Raw genomic sequence first — 20,165 nt, forward strand, 5'->3', positions numbered from 1 at the left:
AATGTACAAAATTCTGATACAAAGCAGTGAAATTCATCACCTTTCACCTGCCAGCTTGTTGTCTTTCCCTCCTTCCACCGTCTTATTCTGGCTCATTCTTCCTTTCTAGTCCTGATGGAGGGTCTCAGCCCAAAACATTGACTGTTTATTCCACTCAGTGGATGTTGCCTGACCTGCTGAATTCCTCCAGCGTTTTGTGTGTGTTGCTCTGGATTTCCAGCGTCTGCAGAATCTCTTGTGTTTACTGTGTGTAACAAAATCTGACCCACCTTTTTAGTAGATTGAATATTTATACAGTGTGGAGTTATGCCTACTGAATACAGTCAGCGTTTTCAAATTGGTCTTGTGGAGCACTGTTTAGTTTTCTCCACAATATACTTGTGTTTCTTGTTGAATCCAGCAAGTTGCATTTTGCATTCTTAATCACTGATGCAGTTCTTTCACACTGATAATCTTTAAAATTTTGTAATCTAATCGGATTAGGCTGAGAATTACTCTGAAAACTAAGCTTAGTTTCTCAGTGTTAATTACAAGACAATGTAAATCTATTAGACATAACTGCAAAGGGTCTAGTTACTTTTCAGTGATTAGCTGATGGAGGAGCTGTATAAAGACATTTAAGTTTCTGTTCTACAGCTTTAATACATTCTAATTGTAATTCAATCCAAACTCTGTAAAATATACTTGTTTCAAAGACTATGCTGTGCTCCCAGAGTCTGGGACTCTCAATGTCAAAATGTCACTTCACACCTTTCAGTCTCTTCATGGAAGGCTGCTCCTCAGATTTTAATGTAGCCGATATATTTGTAAAGTTCTACCTTGTCCTTTGTTGCTCTGAGTATTCAAAGAACCTTTCACTTCTCCAAAACACTTGTTAGTTCATGATTGGTGTATCACACAGTGAAAGGACTTGCATAGCCATAGCCCAGAATGAACCATATAATTGTGCCAGGAAAACGACACTGATTTTTATAACAAACTGCGTGGAGTGGAATATGTGAGCACAGGCTTCTGGTAGTGACTCTCCCTAAAGTACCTGTTGATCGGAAATCCAGATCAAGGCCCAAAGAAGTCGAGGCTGGATGGCCAGAGCCTGAATATGTGATTCTTTGCAGGACCACTGGAGAAGAGATGGCAGCAGAGACTCGTAGAATATAGATCTGTACAGCACAGGGACAAACCCTTATCTGTGTCAATCCTCAGTCCATCTGCATGCACACAGTCTATGCTCCATACCTGCATTACCATGAATCCAACTGCCTATTAAACACCATTATCAGATCTGCTCCTAGCGGCTCATTCCAGGCACCCACCACGCATGCTCCCCTCATATCTTTTAAACATTCCTCTTCTTACCTTAAACTATGCCCTGTACGTTTTCATTACTTCCACCGTTGGGGAGAAAGACCCTGACTGTCTACCCTCTCTGTGTACTGTTCCACCGAAGCCCAGTGTAAGATCAATGTAAACAGAATCTCACCTTCAGTCTCAGTATGTTACTGCACAGGAGACTACACTGAAATCAGAAATTCCAGTTCATATCAGAACAGGTGTGAACTACTGTATACCATCTCAACTCCCCTCTCTAGCCAGCACACCTACTGTCATCTATCATCCTATCACAGATATTCCTTTTTTTCATTTCGCTTCCAGTAAAACTGTTACCTGTTCTCTCACCACAGCTACTGCTTGGCCTGCTGAATATTCCCCAGAATTTTTGGTTTTAAATTACTGTTCTTGCTCCTTTTGTATTTGGGTCTGTCCTAAACAAGAGGCAAAGGACTATAGAACTGTACAGGCTCTTTGGCCCACAATGTTGTGCTGACCTTTTAACCCACTCCGAGATCAATATAACCCTTCCCTCCCAGATAGCCCTGCATTTATTTTCATCCATCCCAATGTCCTTAGACAATTTTCTTTGTTCTTCTTTTGCTTAATTTATGAAACAAGGTACAGAAAACACCAGCTGAGTTCTTACTATAAATGACCTTGAGCGTTCCTCTGTCAGGAAGCTACTGCTTAAAATATGCATTTACCGACTTGTGCCAGGCTGATGTTAAAACACAAAATTAACCTTGGAGAACTGTGTGGACCCATTGTAACACTCCTGACATTACTGGATGCTCTGATGCCCGTGCAAGCATCCTGTTATTGAATCTAAAGTAGTTTCAGAATCCACATTGGTGTTACTTGCTAGAATAAATAAATTCTAAACACGGATGGAAGAGGCTAATACAACAGGGAGATTTGATGTATTAATGTGAAGCTCTGCTCCTTCTCTGAATAGTTCACGCACATGCAATAGGTCAGAATTCCCCGAGTCTGATGAGTAAACCCTTGCTAATTTAGTTCCTCCAACCAGAACGGCATCCAGAAAGAACGTTTTTACACACTGCTAGGTGGTGGTAGAGGCAGATGTATTAGGGACATTAAAGAGAATCTGAGTAGGCACATGGATGAAGGAAAAATGGGGGGGGGGGTAATGGCTCTGTAGGAGGTAAGGGTTGGATTGGTCGTGGAGTAGGTTTACATAGATCAGCACAACATCCTGGGCTGAAGGGTATGTACTGTATATTTTCATTTTTATTTAACTTTAGAGATGCAGTACAGAACAGGCCCTCCTGGACCAACCCAGCAACCCACCTATTTAACCCAAGGCTAATCACAGGACAACTTACAGTGTCCAGTTTAAGTTAGTGGATACAGCCCAGTCCAGCACCGATAAAGCCCTCCCGACCATTGCAGGGAAGCAGCATCAGTAATCATGGACCCCCACCATTCAGGCTGTGCTCTCTTCTCGCTGCTGTCATCAGGAAGGAGATTCAGGAGCCTCACCACCATGTTCAGGAGCTGTTATCACCCTCAGCCTCAGTGATGGGGCTCTTGAGCACTGGGGATTACTTTACTCGCCGCATCATTGAAGTGCTTCCGCTACCAATGGCCTCTTCATCTCACGTTCTCGATATTTATTGCTTCGTTTTTGTATTTGCACAGTATGTTTTTTAGTTGTTTGCTTGTCCTGTTGGGTGCAGTCTTTCAATGATTCTGTTGTGTTTCTTGGGCTTACTATGTAACAAGAAAATGAATCTCAGGGTTGTATACGATGACAGATAAGTACTTTGATAATAAATTTACTTTGAACTAGTATGTCTTTGGTCTGTGGGAGGAAACCGGACTAGAACTTCATGATCAGGGTGCCGACTGTCTATGAAGGTGCTGACCACAAGGTCAGAGTAACTCATTAAATGCACTAGATCTATGGCACTTCTGCACAGAACATGCTATTAGTTGAATGTTTGTGCAACAACAAACTCACATTCAACATCAGTAAAAAAAATAATTTTGACTTAATCTTTGAGTTTTGGAAGAGGAAGGAGGGTGGACATGCACCAGTCTACATTGGTGGTGGAGAGAGTCAACAGCTTTTTAAATTCCTGGGAGTTAACATATCAGATAACCTGACCTGGGCCCAACACACTGACGCAATCACAAAGAAACACACCACTGCCTTTATTTTCTTCAAGGGTCAAAGACATTTGGCATGTCACTGAATACTCTAGTTAGCTTCTACTGATGGGCTGATGAAAGCATTTTGACTAGTTGCATCATGGTTTGGTACAGCAATTCAAACATGCAGAAACACAGGAAGCTGTAGAGAGTAATGGACTCAGCTCGATATATCACACAAGCTGCGTCAAGAGGGCGACATCTATCACCACCAGACAACCCCATCATCCAGGCCATGCCATCTTCTCACAGCTACCATCGGGCAGGAGATACAGAAGCCTGAAGTCCCACCCCACCAGTTTCAAAAACAGCTACTTTAACCATTTGGCTCTTGGAGGAACTCATACAATGTTGGTCACTGGTTCTCTAGTCATAGTCATAGTCATACTTTATTGATCCCGGGGGAAATTGGTTAACTATGATCATTTCACACTACAATGGACTTTTTTTGTTGTTCTAATTCTGCTTTTTTTTATTATTTTATATAATTTATAGTTAATCTCTGGCTTCTTCCTCATTCTTCTCCAGTCCTAATGAAAGGTCTTCACCCAAAATGTCAACTGCTTATTCCCTTCCATAGATGCTGCCTGACCTGTTGAGTTCCTCCAGCATTTTGTGTGTTGTTCGAGTTTACCAGCATCACAGAATCTCTTGTTTAATTGATGTTTTTGTTGTGAATGCTGTGTCTCTAATGCTATTGCCTGTAATGCTGATGTAAGTTTGTCATTGTACCTGTACAAATGGCACTGAACTCATCTGGTATCACAGGTGGGAAGATCATAAGACATTGGAGTAGAACTAGGCCGTTCAGCTGATCAAGTCTGCAATGCCATTCAACCATGGCTGATTTATTATCCTTCTGAATCCCATTCTCCTGCCTTCTCGTAACCTTTGATGCTCTGACTCATCAAGGACCTATCAACCTCCACTTTAAATATACTCAATGATTTGTCTGTGGCAATGAATTCCTCAGGCTCACCATCCTCTGGCTAAAGAAATTCCTTCCCATTTTTGTCCAAAACGATATCCTTCTATTCTGAACCTGTGCCCTCTGGTCTTAAGAGTCCCCCACTATTGGAAACATCTTTTCCGCATCGACTCTCCCTCCGCCTTCCAGTATTCAGTGGAATTCAATGAGATCCCCTCCCCCCATTCTTCTAAATTCCAGTGTATACAGGCCCAGGACCATCAAACGCTCCTCATACATTAACCCTTTCATTTCTGTGATCATTCTCGTGAACAACCTCTGAGATATGTTGTTAATGCATAGGAAGCAAAAAATTTCCGCTATAATTAAAGTATGTTGCATCTTCACAACAAGAATGTTTTCATTAAAGTGGCACTGACTGATATCTCTCTCATTACAGGGAAAAGTTCAAAGTTGTGATCGCTGCAGAGAACTCTTCAACAAAGAGGGGACTCTCAAAATTGTCAGTACTTCTAAGGATATCTCTGAAGACTATCAGGACAAGGAGAAAGAGTTGCTGAAGACCCAGCTGCGGGAGATGGAGCTGGAGCTGGCTCAGACCAAACTGCAGTTGGTAGAGGCCGAATGCAAAATACAGGTGCGTGCCAGCTGAGCATCTGGACTGTGGGATACACTAAGGTTGGAGGGAGGGAGCATGGAAGGGAACATGTTGCTTTTGTTCTTGTACTGAACATTGTTGCCATGCCATTCAGCACTATGTGGCGACCCCAGCATGTCTGTAGGTTGTGCTTGTTATTGATGCAAATATGTGTTTCACTCTACGTTTTGATGTACTGTGTACGTGACAGCTGGCTGAGCCTACAATCCTGTTTGGCCTCTTGGGATCCTGTGTGTTGAACCCTCCATACCAGACGGAGGTGCAGCCAGTCAGTGCAACATTTATAGAAAGTTACAAGAAAGGTCACGGTTGTGTAACTCAGAATACTGCCCAAGTCCCTCACTGCAGTCCTGGGTCGGTGGTTCCGGGGTTGTGGTTGCAGGTCAAATTTCAAGTTCAAGCTCAATTATCATTCAACCATACACGTGAATGCAGCCAAACAAAACGGGTGTTCCTCTGGGGTGAAGGTGCACAACACAGTATCAAATCTCACGCAGCACATCCAGTACATCTAATTACAATAGCAGAAAAATATATAGTTACCAAATATAGTTATATAATAGATTATAATCTAGCCCAAGTCTGTGAGTGTCACAGCCTATATAGATTGATGGTGAATGTGTGTTGTCCTGGAGCCACGTTTCTGCAAGAACAGTCTGCAGCAGTTCCTCATCTCATGCAAGTGCAGCTGCAGACAAACACTGTCCAGCTTGTCTTCCACCGAGCAAACACTGGAGGGCAGCACCGACAAGGGACCAACCCCCAACCCAGTGTGGGATCCGGTGGCACGTAGCCAGCTCCAGAACCTCTTTCCCTGGCAGTTGCAATAGGCGACCCCAAGGCACAAGGGCCTGGTCCACGTCACAACCGAGGCCATACAGTTCGGACTCACAGTATTCTACATTACCAGTGTCGAGCAGGGTCTTGTGACCAGAACAAAAACATCCAAGACAAGCACCTGCATCGTCTATTGGACCTCACATCGCTTCTGACGTCTTTTGCTCTGGGTGGCTGAAGCAGGCTGCAACATGGTGCGCAATAAGTCCAGCTCCATCACTGTCAAACAACCTGCTAGTGGGATAGACCTGTAGTACTGAGTGTTCTTAATATCCAACAGTGTTTTGCGATCAGGGTGAACAATTTTAGTCTCAGTTTGGCCACCGAATCCACATTCCCAGATTGTGCAGAGCAGACAGAGTGCTGCTTGGTTTAAAGTGCCAGCCTCCGAATGAGGTCCTGTCCACCCAGTACAGGATTTTATACACAGTATTAAAACCTGCTGCAGAGCCAGGACCTCTGATCTCCAAACATTTAACTTCACAATACGTTAGTGAGAATAAGCCTGATTCTGAACAAACTTTCACTGAAAGTAGCTTCATTTTGGTCTTCAGCCTGTGTAAGTTGGTGGTTGTTGGTCATTTCACGTTGGGCATCTGTAATGTGGTCTGTAAATGAAAAATTACTCAAACATGTCTTAATAATGGCATTCACCGTTAGCATATTTTCTCCATCCTAAAGTCCTGCTTATGAATTTTGATGGTGTTTGTCAGCATTTTTTTTAATCTTAAAGATAATGAAGGCAGAGTAATGGGGTTGAGAGGGAAAATAAATCAGCCATGATCAAACGGTGGAGCCGACTCGATGGGCTAAATGGCGTGATTATCCTCCTATGTCCTAAGGTTTTATGGAGTGTTCATGAGGAGAACCGGGAAACAGATCCAGAATGAACCTAAAAATTTTCAGGAATTCTGTGGGGATTCTCTGGCGGGAAATGGAACATTGGTGTTTCGCGTCGAGATCCTTCATCGACGCAGGTAAAGGGTTTTGAGCCAAAACATCAACTGTTCATTTCCACCCAACATTACAGGCCCTTTGTCCCATGATGTTGTGCTGGCATTTTAACCTACTCTTAAGATCAATCCATCATTCCCTCCCTCAAGACCCTTCATTTTTCAATCATCCATATGCCTATCTAAGAATTTTTAAATGACCCCTCATGTATTCCCCCCCCCCCCGCTATATACTCCTACAATCACCTTAAAATTATGCCCTCTCATATTAGCCATTTCCACCCTGGGGAAAAGCCTCTGGCTGTCCACTGGATCTATGTATCTTGTCATCTTGTACACCTCTATCAAGTCCCCTCTCGTGCTCCTTCACTCCAAAGGGAAAAGCCTAAACTCACTCAACTTCTGCTCACAAGACATGCTCCCTAATCCAGGCAGCATCCTGGTTAACCTCCTCTGCTCTCTCCTGGCTTCACATGTGCTACCTGATCTTCTGAGCTCCACCAGCTTCTTGTGTGTGGTATCCGCAGTATTTCGTGCCCTCATAACACTGTAGAGCTGAAACAGAATAACAGCACAGCACGGACTAGATGGGCCTGTTTCTCTGTTGCAGTGCTGTCTGACTCTACTCCTGTGTGGTTATCCTGTAAGATCTGACCTTGTTAAAAAGCGAGCAAGGTGATTTCTCCTCTATGTTAGTGGGCGATACATTATTTACTGTGTAAAATGCTGCCTGTGTCAGCAGAGAGAGCAATTTATAAGTGCTCTGTGAGAGAAATAAAAATTCTAATCACACGGTGAAAATGTTATCTTAAAACAGTGGTTTGATGGCTGTGTTATTATTCTGTCAGGTTCAAATCCTTTTCCATCATCTGCTTGCATCACATGAAAAGTGTTGTCAATCTTTGTTAACATTGAAGACAAAAGCATTTCCTGGTTTCACCAATACACACAGTGTGCTGGAAGAACTTTTTGTTTTCTGCAGGGATTGCTCTCTCCATGACCCCTGTGACCACTCGCCGCTCCCCATAGGCTAAGTGCTACACCTTACCCTCCACCCCTCCCTCAGGGCCTCAGAAAGTAGATTGGGGGACCACTTCATTGAGCACATGCACTCTGTCTGCCGCAAAAGGTGGGATTTCCCTGTAGCCACCTGCTCCCATATTAGGCCATGGCTGCCTCTACACCCATTTTGAGGCCACTGTCAGGTTAGAGTAGTCTTCCGATAAGATGGCGACATGCTCACACACAGCAGCTTCTACGGAGTCAACAAAGGTGTTATTGCCTTTTTAAACTTTTTTTTACAATGGTAAGGTCCTGCTGGACATTTAAGTACTGGAAGTCTGCCCCATCAGTGAGTTGCTTGTTGACGGAGAAACTGAAGGAGCTGAACTTGGTGATGCTGCCTGTGACAGAGACATCAGTGCTGCGAGGTCGTGCAGTCTAAAGCCAGTGATTGTCTTAGTCATTTGTGATCGCAAAACCACGTTGATATTGGAGGTGTGGAAAGCTGTAAGTCCGATACGTTGGTTTATCGGTGGAAGCTGCGTGGCCTCGGTTGTAGCAAGGACGATGCCTAATGCCAGGGTGAGGCGTTGGGTGTTCCTCCGGAGTGCCAGAGGCAATGAGGCACGGCATTCCTACTGGAGTCAGTGCTGCAACGTTCATGGACTCTGGGACTTAGGCTATATCGTTTGTATGTTTTCTGCTATCTTATATATGCTGTATGTGCCTTGTGCTGTCTGTTACTGTTGGTATTGTGTTTTATACCTTAGCCCTAGAGGAACACTGTCATTTGGCTGTATTCGTGGGTATTCTTGTATGGTTGAATGACAATTAAACTTGAACTAGAGCAACAACACTTCCTATTGTGTCTGGGTAGCCTCCATTTGCCTAGGTCCTCTCTAGCGGATAGAGTTTCAGGATAAGACTGATAATATTATATAGAGGCTTCCAGCCATGTACGTTAAAGACCCAAGGAGAGGAGAAATATTTACTGTCCTCACCAGCACTGAAACTGTGGCTTCTTTGGGTTCTGGACTTGATCTTTGCATTTGTTATTGGGCAGATCAGCTAACATTTTAACATTGGCAGAAGCAGGCTTACAGGTGTGGAGGCCGATTCATAGAGCATGGAACTGGCCTTCAGCCCAACTCACCCATAATTACCAAGATGGCCATCTAACTAGTCCCATTGCCTGTGTTTGGCCTGTTTCCCTCTAAGCTTTTCCTATCCATGTACCTGTCCAAACGTCTTTTAATGGTCATCACTCTACCCACCTCGACCTCCTCCTCTTTTTGGCAGCTCCTTCCATTTACCCATCACTGTCTGTGTGAAGAAATTGCCCCTCAATTACCTTGTAAATCTTGCCCCCCTCACCTTAAACAGGGAAGGAGGGCGGCCACCAAGAGGGAGGTGAGAAGAGAAGGGGTGAAAGTGGGAACCAGAATGGAAAAAGAGAGGGGGAGGGAAACTACTTGGAGTGAATTGCTTGTAAATCCCTTTAACGCAGTGCACAGATTGAGGCTTCCAGCCAGGTAATCAATCGTTCTGTTCTGTTCTGTTTTCAGGACCTGGAGCACCACTTGGGTTTGGCTTTGAATGAAGTTCAGGCGGCAAAGAAGACCTGGTTCAACCGAACTCTAAGCTCAATTAAAACAGCCACTGGCGTCCAGGGCAAAGAGACTTCGTAAGAAAGTCAGCTGGGTGAAGTGGAAACAAGGACAGTTCCAAATAACGCTGACATCTGTTACAGTTTAGGGGACCAGAATGTGTATCCTTACCTACACAGTCTGTGGATTAACATGGTTAAAGGATTGTTACCCCCAACAATACCATAAGAAATGGCTTTTACCTTTAGAATGGTCTTTATACTGCTGATGTTTAACACACGCGAGACCCTTTTTCCAGTAATTTTGGCTCTCTTCTGCTGTCCTGAGACAAGAGGCTACTCCCCTCTAATGTGTCTCTACTTGCACAACTGAGTCACATTTATGTACCAGAGAAACAAAAAAAACTAACAAATAACTTGAAACAAAGTTTTGATTTTGAATCTACTGTATACTGTTTTGATATAAATTTATTTCAGATCAGTTTAAAATCAAAGTGCGCAAAGGATCGCAGCTTCCCAGAGAAGCTGAAGTTAATGTAGTTTTTCAACACTCTCTGGGTTTCTAGTGGGGTGTCAGTAAGATGGAAGCCTTTGCACCTTAATGTACCTATTTATAATGGTTTATGTTCTGCTGTTACACACCTACTGTACGTGTCTGAGAGGCACTGCGTTGTACATAACGTAACTCAAGTTCGTTTATTTTTTAATTCTGTTCTTTGATTTCCTAATGCTGCCTGGTGTAATATTTCAGCACAGGATGTGCCAGTGCTTTGTCTGTAGTGTCATACCACTGTCTTATTTGTTTGATGCCAAATGTGCTGTAACCTTCTCAACATTAAGTGTAGACGTTGTATTAACATACAGTAATTAGGGTGCACTGTGTATACTTCATGCATTGAAATATATCCTGGTTAAAAAAACACTACTGAGTGTGGATTCCCGTTATCCTTTGTTAAGCTAAGATTTAGTGTTACCCACTGTAAGTGGATTATAGAGTCATAGAGCACTACAGCATAGAAACAGGCCCTTTTGGTCCATCTAGTCTGTGCTGAACTATTATTCTGCCCACTCCCATCAATCTGCACCTGGATCATAACCTTCCATACCCCATGTACCAAACTTCTCGTGTTTTGAAATCAAACCCTCATCCGCTGGCAGCTCGTCCCACACTCTTACCACCCTCTGAGTCTATGTTCTAATGTGCCAGGGATTTACATAACACAAGATCAGCATGGTTTCTGTAAAGGGAAATCTTCCCTGACAAATCTGTTACAATTCTTCTAGGAAGTAACAGGCAGGGCGGACAAAGGAGAGGCAGTGGATGTCATTTACTTGGATTTTCAGAAAGCATTTGATATGGTGCCACACATGAGGCTGCTTAACAAGATCATATCCTATGGGTTTACAGGAAAGATACTGGCATGATAGAGGAATGGCTGACAGGCAGAAAGCAGCAAGTGGGAATAAAAGGGGCCTTTTCTGGTTGGCTACCAGTGACTAGTGGTGTTCCTCAGGGGTCAGTATTGGGACTGCTACTTTTCACATTGTTTGTCAATGATTTGGATAATGGATGTGATGGCTTTGTGGCAAAGTTTGTGGATGATACGAAGATAGGTGGAGGGGTAGGTAGTGCTGAGGAAGCAATGCGATTGCAGCAGGACTTAGACAAATTGGAAGAATGGGCAAAAAATTGTCAGATGGCATACAGTGTTGGGAAATGTATGATAATGCTTTTTAGTAAAAGGAACAATATTGCAGACTATTATCTCAAATGTGAGAAGGTTCAAACATCAGAGGTGCAGAGGGACTTGTGAATTCTCATACAAGACTCCCAGAAGGTTGAGTCTGTGGTAAAGAAGGCAAATGCAATGTTGGCATTTATTTCACGGGGAATAGAATATAAAAACAAGGAGATAATGCTGAGGCTTTATAAGACATGAGTCAGATCACATTTGGGAGTATTGTCAATAGTTTGGGCCCCATATCTCAGAAAGAATGTATTGTCATTAGAGAGAGTCCAGAGGAAGTTCATGAGGATGATTCCGGGAATGAAGAGGTTAAGATATGCGGAGTGTTTGGCAGCTTTGGGCCTGTGCTCACTGAAATTGAGAAGAATGCGGGGAATCTCATTGAAACCTACTGAATGTTGAAGGGACTAGCTATGGTGAATGTGGAGAGGGTGTTTCCGATGGTGGGGGTGACTAGAACTGGAGGGCACAGCCTCAAAATTGAGGGGCGATCTTTTAGAACAGAGGTAAGGAGGAATGATTTTAGCCAGAGAGTAGTAAATCAGTGGAATGCTCTGCCACAGACTGGCGGAAGCTGACTATGTCCGTGAGTATATTTCAGGCAGAAGCTGATAGCTTCCTGATCAGTCAGGGCATCAAAGGAAATGGCAAGAAGGCAGGTGTTGGGGTGGAGTGGGATCTGGGATCAGCCATGGAATGGCAGAGCAGGCTCAATGGGCTGAATGGCCTAATTCTGCTCCTATGTCTTATGGTCTTCTAAAACATTACAGCTCAGCCCTTCAGACCACGATGTTGTGCCAATTTTTTAACATCAGTCTAACCCTTCCCTCTCACATAGCCCCCATTCTTCTGTCATCCATGTGCTTATCTAAGAATCTCTTAAATGCCCCTAATGTATCTGCCACTACCACCACCCCTGGCAGTGCATTCCACACACCCACCATTCTCTATGTTAAAAAAAACCTTGCCTCTCAGCCTGAAACATTAACTGTTTGTTCCTCTCCATAGTCAGTACCTGACCTGTGAGTTCCTCCAGCATTTTGTGTGTGTTCCCCTGGATTTCCATAAGATATAGGAGCAGAATTATGCCACTAGGCCCATTGTCTCTGCTCTGCCATTACATTATGACTGATCCATTTTTCCTCTCAGCCCCTATCTCCTGCCTTCTCGCCGTATCCCTTCATGCCCAGACCAATCAAGAATCCAGCATCTGCAGAACCTCTTGTGTATATGATTTACCTCTCACATCCTCACTTTGTCTGGTCTCAAAGGCTGCCCTGCAACAAGTTAGGTCAGCTCTCCATGTAGGGTATGTTATTTTTTAGTAGCAGTTATTCAAGGATTTCAGCTTGAAGACAGGAGGAAGGAGAGTCTTCTAAGCCTTTGGAAGTCCTACGCTTGCGGCAGCAGAGAGAGAGTGTGAACACAGCTGTGTGTCTTCTCTTTGCCAGCAGGTAAAAGGCTCATCTGTGATCGTGGAGGTCATTGTCAACATGTCACAGAGCAGGACACTTGTATAGGTCCACATGTTTAGGACAAATGCTTAGCTTCCCATTGACTCAGCAATCAATAATTAGATTTTATAGAATAATGTCTTCATTTATAGTTTGTCTCATGTCACACTTTGGTATTGGAATTGGTTTATTATTGTGAAATATACTGAGTTACAGTGGAAAGCTTGTCTTCTATACTGTTAGATGAAGTCATTGAGGTAGAACAAGGTGAAACAATAACAATGCAGAATAAAGTAACAGATACAGAGAAGGTGTAGGTTTACAGACTGTAGGTATACAGAGAGAGGGACTCTTGATTAATCAGGGCATGAAGGAGTTTGGGCCTGAGAAGGAATTGGATCAGCCATGATGAAATGGTGGAGCAGGTTCGATGGGTCAAATGGTCTAATTCTGCTCCTATATCTTACTGTTGTTCCCTTCTGCACCTTGTGACGCATCAGGTAGCAACCTTGTTGTATGTATCTTTAGCATCTGTTTTTGTATGAGGACGAGCTGCTAGCTTGACACTCAACCCAGCACAGATGGAAAGCGTGCAAGGAGCTGATACCTTCCTATATCTTATAGTGACGTGCAGTGCAGGTAAACAGTAAGGGAAAGATCATGATAAGATAGATTGTGAGGTCAATAGTCTTATCTGGACATACTAGGGAACTATTTAATAGGCTCATAACACTGGGGTAGAAGCCTGGTAGTACATGCTTTCAGGTGTTTGTATCTTCAGCCTGATGGGAGAGGGGAAATGAGAATGCCTGGGGTAGGTGGGTCGGGTCCTTGATTATGCTGGCTGTTTTACTGGAAATCTGTATTTTTAAAATATTCACATAGGATATTGGTTATTATTGTCACATGTACTGAGATACAGTGAAAAGCTTGTCTTGCATCCTGTTCATACAGATCAGATCATTACACAGTGCACTGAGGCAGAGCACAGTAAAACAATAACAATGCAGAATAAAGTCTAGCAGCTACACTGCAGGTAAGCATTGAAGTGCAAGACCATAATGAGGTAGATATTTTGTATTGTTCCAAGCAGAGACGTGTACATAAACGTCCACGTCATTAGCATACATTTTAATAAAACCTTTCCATCGTGAGCAAAGCTTACTTAGCATCAGTATCTACCCTTGTGCGGTGATAGCTCTGCTTTCTGTTCTAGGAACAGGAGCCATGTACTCGTCTGAGGGAAGTAAACACTGGCTCTCACATACTTTTCTCTGATTGTCTTACCTCTATGTCTATTTGTCATGTGTACGTTAAACATACAGTGAAAACTGTTGTTTGCATCAATGACCAGCAAACTCTGAGGGTGTATTGGGGGCAGCCTACTTCTGCTGTCAGAATAGCATGTTCACAACTTACTAATCCTAACTTAGAATGTGACCTGGACAGTCTACAAACTTCTGACAGCAGTGAGAATTGAACTCCATACTTGATAGGCTTAGTAAGTTGTGTGCATGCTACCTTAACGCTGGAAGCATGACGACACTTGTAGGTAACCCCCAGCACACCCTTGGACTGTGTTGGTCATTGACACAAGTGACATACTTCACTGTATGTTGCGATGTGACAAATAAAGCTTTTTAAAATTTGTTTAAATATGAAAGGATTGAGTAAATGTCTGTGTGAATCTTCTCAATGGTAGAAAGGACCTCCCCTCGTGCCCCAAGGCATTTGAGAGGTCTCAGCCGGCATTAGTATTGCTGTTACCAAAAAATTCAACCGGAGATCAGATATGACGTTATACTTGGATCACAGCTCATTGCCATCAAACACAGCATGTCAAAAAGATGAATTATTTTGCTTGTCCTAACTACTTTGTTAAATAAAGATTTGCCACATGTGATGTGTGTTAATTTAACTTTTTTATTGGGTGAGCAAATTTTGACTAGTCAAATTATCTTCTGGCCACTGTACCAGGAACCTCCTGTACGTAATGAAGTAGACATTGAATGTTCGTGGTCTTCTGCTGCTGTGTAGCCCAGCCACTTCAAGGTTCAATGTGTTGTGTGCTCTGACTACTCTTCTGCACACCACTGTTGTAATGTGTAGTTATCTGAGTTACTGTCACCTTCCTGTCAGCTTGAACCAGTCTGGCCGTTCTCTTCCAACCTCTCTCATTAACAAGGTGTTTTCACCCACAAAACTGCCACTCACTGGATACTTTTTCTGTTTTTTACTTCATTCTCTGTAAACTCTGGAGACTTGTGCATGAAAATCCCAGAGGATCAGCAGCTTCTGAGATACTCAAACCACTCCATCTGGCGCCAACAATCATACCATGGTCAAAATTGCTTAGATCACATTTCTTCCCCTGTTTGATATCTGGTCTGAATAACAACTGAACCTCTTGATCCTGTCTGCATACTTTTATGCATTGAGTTCCTGCCACATGATTAGCTGATTAGATATTTGCATTTATGGACAGGTATACAGGTGTGCCTAATAAAGTGGCCACTGAGTATATTGCTGTCTTGATTGTTCATTTATTGTGAACTCCTGCAAGAATGAACATGGTTTTGCTATCCCAAGCTTGTAGTAACTGTTTGTAATGCCAGCAGCCCTACTGAAATAGAACACATGTTTGCATTAAATTACCAGGGCCAAGCCTCAAATTTCCCTGGACTCACTAGCTGCTCTCGATCAGTATGTAATTAAAGGCAATTGGCAATTTGTTCTAAACTTGAGCCAAATCCATAGCTGGACAAGTTTCAGCTGATGTAAATAACCTTGAGAGGTCCGTGTTGATCATGAAACTAGTTAACCTCTTGTGAGTGGTGTTATAATTCTATACATATGCCATTCAAGCTGCATGCCAACTGCATGGGTCAGTTACTCGATGTTACTGTGGCAAAATCTGATATGATGATGAGTGAAAAGTTCAGTGCTGTTCCTTTGATTTCCAACATGAACTAATACTCCTGGTATTTAAATATAATTAAGGTAAAGGCAGTTTTTAATTGTTATATCTTTATGGATGTGTACACTGTATTTAGGTTAGACCATATGACACAGGAGCCAAAATAGACCATTCGGCCTGTTAAGTCTGCTCCGAATTGCTGGAATATAATTAGGTGTTAGCTTGGGCAAAACATTTTACTGACAGATCAAAGATAATTGAGATTAAAGAGAAAAAGATAATCTTTGTCACATTTACATCAAAATCTAGTGAGACACATCCTTTGCATCAAATCAAATCAGCAGGGATTGTGCTGGGGTAGCCCGCAAGTGTTGCCATGTTTCTGGCACCAATGTAGCATGTCCACAACTCTAACTAACCTGTACGTCTTTGGAACGTGGGAGAAAACAGGAGCACCCAGAGATAACCTGAGTGTTGATGGGGAGAATGTATAAATTCCTTCCAGACAATGATAGGAATTAATCCCATGACCTTGCAGCTGGCAATGTAAAGAATCACGCTAATCGCTATGTTATAATGTTGGTAACTCCACTACGTCCCTTCCCTGCTGCTGTATCAGAAGATACTACATTTGTGTTTTTTTACTCCACACCATTCTCTGTAAACTCCAGAGACTGTTGTGCATGAAAATCCCAGGAGATAAGTAGTTTCTGAATACTCAAATCACCCCATCTGGCACCAACAGTCATTCCGTGGTCAAAGTCACTTAGATCACATTTCTTTCCCATTCTGATGTTTGGTCTGAACAACAACTGAACCTCTTGACCATGTCTGCATGCTTTTCTACATTGAGTTTTTGCCACCATTGGCTAATTAGATACTTGCATTAATGGACAGGTGTACATAATAGATTGGCCACTGAGTGTATTTTGCCACTTTGATTGTTCATTTATTGTGAACTCCTGCAAGAACAATGCACCTTGTATGACGTTGTGGACTTCAAGACCGCTTGCTAATTGTGTGAGAGAGAAGACTGCTGCTTCCTGTTCAGAGTGGTGCAAAGAGCATTTGGGGCTCTTTATTTAGTTGTTGTGACTATTTTTAACTTGCCTCATGTTGACTTGTTGGTCATGAACTTTGTTTTTTCAGCTTTTTAAAGTGGGTCAACACGTTTAACTCGAAAGCTTGTAACCGTCCTTGGGGTCTTTAATAGTTCAGAATCAGTTTAATATCACGGGCACATGTAGTGGAATTTGCTTTGTGGCAGCAGTACATTGTAATACGTAAAAATATACGTTACAATAAGTATATTAAAAAATAGTTCAAAAAGACTATCGTTCATTAGGCTCATTAACGCTTCAGAAATTTGATGGTGGAGGGGAAGAAACTGTTCTTGAATTGTTGATCCTTACCATGCTTTTTAAATTATTGGTAAACCCACCAGTGTCCTGTGATACTTTGCAGTAATCTACTCTTGTATTCCTCAGCTACACAAGTGCTGTAGGTACTCAGCAGGGGAGGCAGCATTTGTGGAGGGAAATGGACAGTTGACATTTCGGGCTGAGATCCTTCATCAGAAAGAGGGGAGGTAGCCAGGATTGGAAGGGATGGAGTAAGAGTTGGCAAGTGATAGGTGGATCCAGGTGAGAAGGGGGAATAGGTAAGTGATGGAGGAGGTGACCGAGGGCGGAAGAAGATGGAATCTGATGGCAGAGGAATAGGCAAGAGAGGGAGGAGGTGACAGGGCTGAAGGTGGTTGAATCGGATAGGAGAGGAATAGGCAGGTAAGAGAGGGTGGAGGTGACACAGGACCGAAGATGGACACTGGAATAAAAGGGATGGAGGTGTGAGAGACCGGAGGGAGTAGTGTGTTGTTGATAATCAGATGAGAGGGGGGGAAGAAAAAGAAGTGGTGAAGGGGAGAACATATAGACTTCTTACAGACAGTGGCAGGAATTGAACCCTGGTTACGGGCACTGTAACAGTGTGATATTAACCACTAGGCTATTGTGCATCTCTGGTATGTCTAATTATATAGAGCACTACTGTACTCTTTAAAAAAGTAAAATAGAACTTGAGAGAACTGCAAAATAAATCAAGGTGTTGGGGTGCTTATGGGTGTTAACAGTTGATTAATATGTAGAACTGGTTTATCAATATCTGATTAATGTGCCTTAGCAATTTTTACCAGAAAATCAATGTGTGATTAAAGTAAAAGGATAATTAATCCTCTACGTTGCACAGCAACTATCTGTTTGGTATTCAACTGTGGTTAACTGTTCATACCGTCCATCACTGGAATGGAGTTGTTAAGAATGGTCAATTACTGATTTAAATGGTTTTTCTCTGTGATTAGTCCTGATGTGATCATTTGGATTTCCTTCATAGAGGTCTCCTCTCCTAGTCAAATCCTTTCCCACATATCTGCCTTTCTTGCGGACTGAGTTTCATGTTCCTTTGTACAAGAGATTCTGCAGGTGCTGGAAATCTTGAGCAATAAACACAGAGTGCTGGAGGAACTCAGAAAATCAGGCAGCAGTTATGGAGGGGAATAATCAGTCAATGTTTTGGCCCTGGACTCTTCATCAGGACTGGAAAGCAAGACATCCACTCACAGTATTAAGAACACACCAACCAGGTGATACCTGTAAAGGCAATGCAAACTTCTGACACTATCTGGAATGTGCAGTTCCAACATTTAAACTTGCCCAATTCCAGCACAATAAATTTGCGCAGTATTGGTTTGTTAATAATTGTAAGACCATAAGACATAGAATCAGAATTAGGCCATTTGGCCCATTGAATCTGTTCTGCCGTTTGATCATGGCTGATTATTTTCCCTCTCATTCTCATTCTCCTGCCTTCTGTAACCTTTGACACACTTACTAATCAAGAACATATCAAGTATCTCTGCTTTAAATATACCCAATGACTTGACCTCCCCAGTCATCTGAGACAGTGAATTCCATAGATTCTCCACCCTCTGGCTAAAGAAATCCCTCCTGATCTCTGTTCTAAAGGGATGTCCTATTCTGAGTTTGTACCCTGTAGTCGTAGATGCCCCTACTACTGGAAACATTCTCTCTAGGCTTTTCAATATTATGATGTGATTTAGCTTCAAACCAGTGATGAACAAATGCAGTCTGCGTCATTTTACCATCTTGTCATCTTGTCTAGGAAATTAGCAGTTGCATTTTCTTTCCATAGATGCACAGTTGCATCATAGCCTGGTGTGGAAACTCTGGTGCCTGGGAATAGAAAAGTCTACCAAAAGAAGGTGGATATAACCCAGTCTATCACTAGTAAAGCCCTCCCCACCACTAAGTTCTTTTGCATGGAAAATAGCATCTGTCATCCAGGATCTCCACCAACCAGGCCATGCTCTCTTCTCACTGTTGTCATCAGGAAGGAGGTGTAGGAGCCTTAGGTCCCACACCGCCAGTTTCAGGAACAGTTGTTACCCTACAACTTGAATGCAAGCAGGCTTTTTCCACTGAGGCAAGGGGAGAAAAAAACCAGAGGACATGGGTTAGGGTGAGGGAGGAAAAGTTTAAAGGGAACATTAGGGGGGGCTTCTTCACACAGAGAGTGGTGGGAGTATGGAATGAGCTGCCAGACGAGGTGGTAAATGCGGGTTCTTTTTTAACATTTAAGAATAAATTGAACAGATACATGGATGAGAGGTGTATGGAGGGATATGGTCTGTGTGCAGGTCAGTGGGACTAGGCAGAAAATAATTTGGCACAGTCAAGAAGGGCCAAAGGGCCTGTTTCTGTGCTGTAGTTTCTATGGTTCTATGGTACAACCATCAGGCTCCTGAACTGCTGAGGGTAATGTAATGTAACTTAAATAACTGGTTCCAACCACAATCTGAGTCCTCAGATCTCCTGAGATGCTCCTCAAGAAGGCAGCATCTATCACTCTCATTATCTAGGGCATGCCCTCTTTGCATTACAACCATCAGGGAAGAGGTACAAGGAGTCTGAAAACACCCACTCAACAATTCAGAAGCAGCAGCTTCTCCACCATCAGAGTTTTGAACAGCCCATGAACTCAAGAATAGTACTATTCCCTTTTTGGACTTTTTAAATTTTGTAATTTGTATTAATTTTATGTCTTTGTGCTGTACTGCTACCATAAAATAAATATCACATTTGAACATAGAACGTACAGCACAGTGCAAGTCCATTGGCCCACAATATTGTGCTATCATTTTGACTCCGAATTGAATCTACTCCACCCACCCCATAGCCCTCCATCTTTCTATCATCCTTCAAAGAGTTTCTTAAACGTCCATAATGTACTTACCTCTGCCACCACCCTGGCAGGGCATTCCACCCACCTACCACTCTGAGTAAAAACTGTCTACCTCTGACATCTTCACTACACTTCCCTCCAATCACCTTAACATTATGCCTGGTTGTATTAGCCATCCTTCCACCCTGGGGAGAAGGTGCTGGCTGTGTGCTCTATCTACGTCTCTTATCGTCTTGCAGACCTCTATCAAGTCACCTCTCATCCTCCTTCCCTCCAGACTGAAAACCCCCAGCTTGCT

The 20,165-nt window shown here is 42.9% G+C and overlaps 1 protein-coding gene across 5 annotated transcripts in view; it reads left to right on the top strand.

The window, feature by feature from the left end:
* Positions 1 to 14,614, top strand: part of LOC134359753 (rab GTPase-activating protein 1) — a 247,067-nt gene extending 232,453 nt beyond the window's left edge. For all 5 annotated transcript variants that reach the window (XM_063073339.1, XM_063073342.1, XM_063073340.1 and 2 more), the window contains 2 exons: positions 4,875 to 5,072; positions 9,451 to 14,614. In XM_063073339.1, coding sequence (XP_062929409.1) covers positions 4,875 to 5,072; positions 9,451 to 9,573 — 321 coding nt within the window. In that variant the 3' untranslated portion in view covers positions 9,574 to 14,614. The remainder of the gene's footprint in view (positions 1 to 4,874; positions 5,073 to 9,450) is intronic.
* The last annotated feature ends 5,551 nt before the right edge of the window (positions 14,615 to 20,165 follow it).

The sequence above is a fragment of the Mobula hypostoma genome, chromosome 21, assembly GCF_963921235.1.
Source record: "Mobula hypostoma chromosome 21, sMobHyp1.1, whole genome shotgun sequence".
Classification (NCBI taxonomy): Eukaryota; Metazoa; Chordata; class Chondrichthyes; order Myliobatiformes; family Myliobatidae; genus Mobula; species Mobula hypostoma.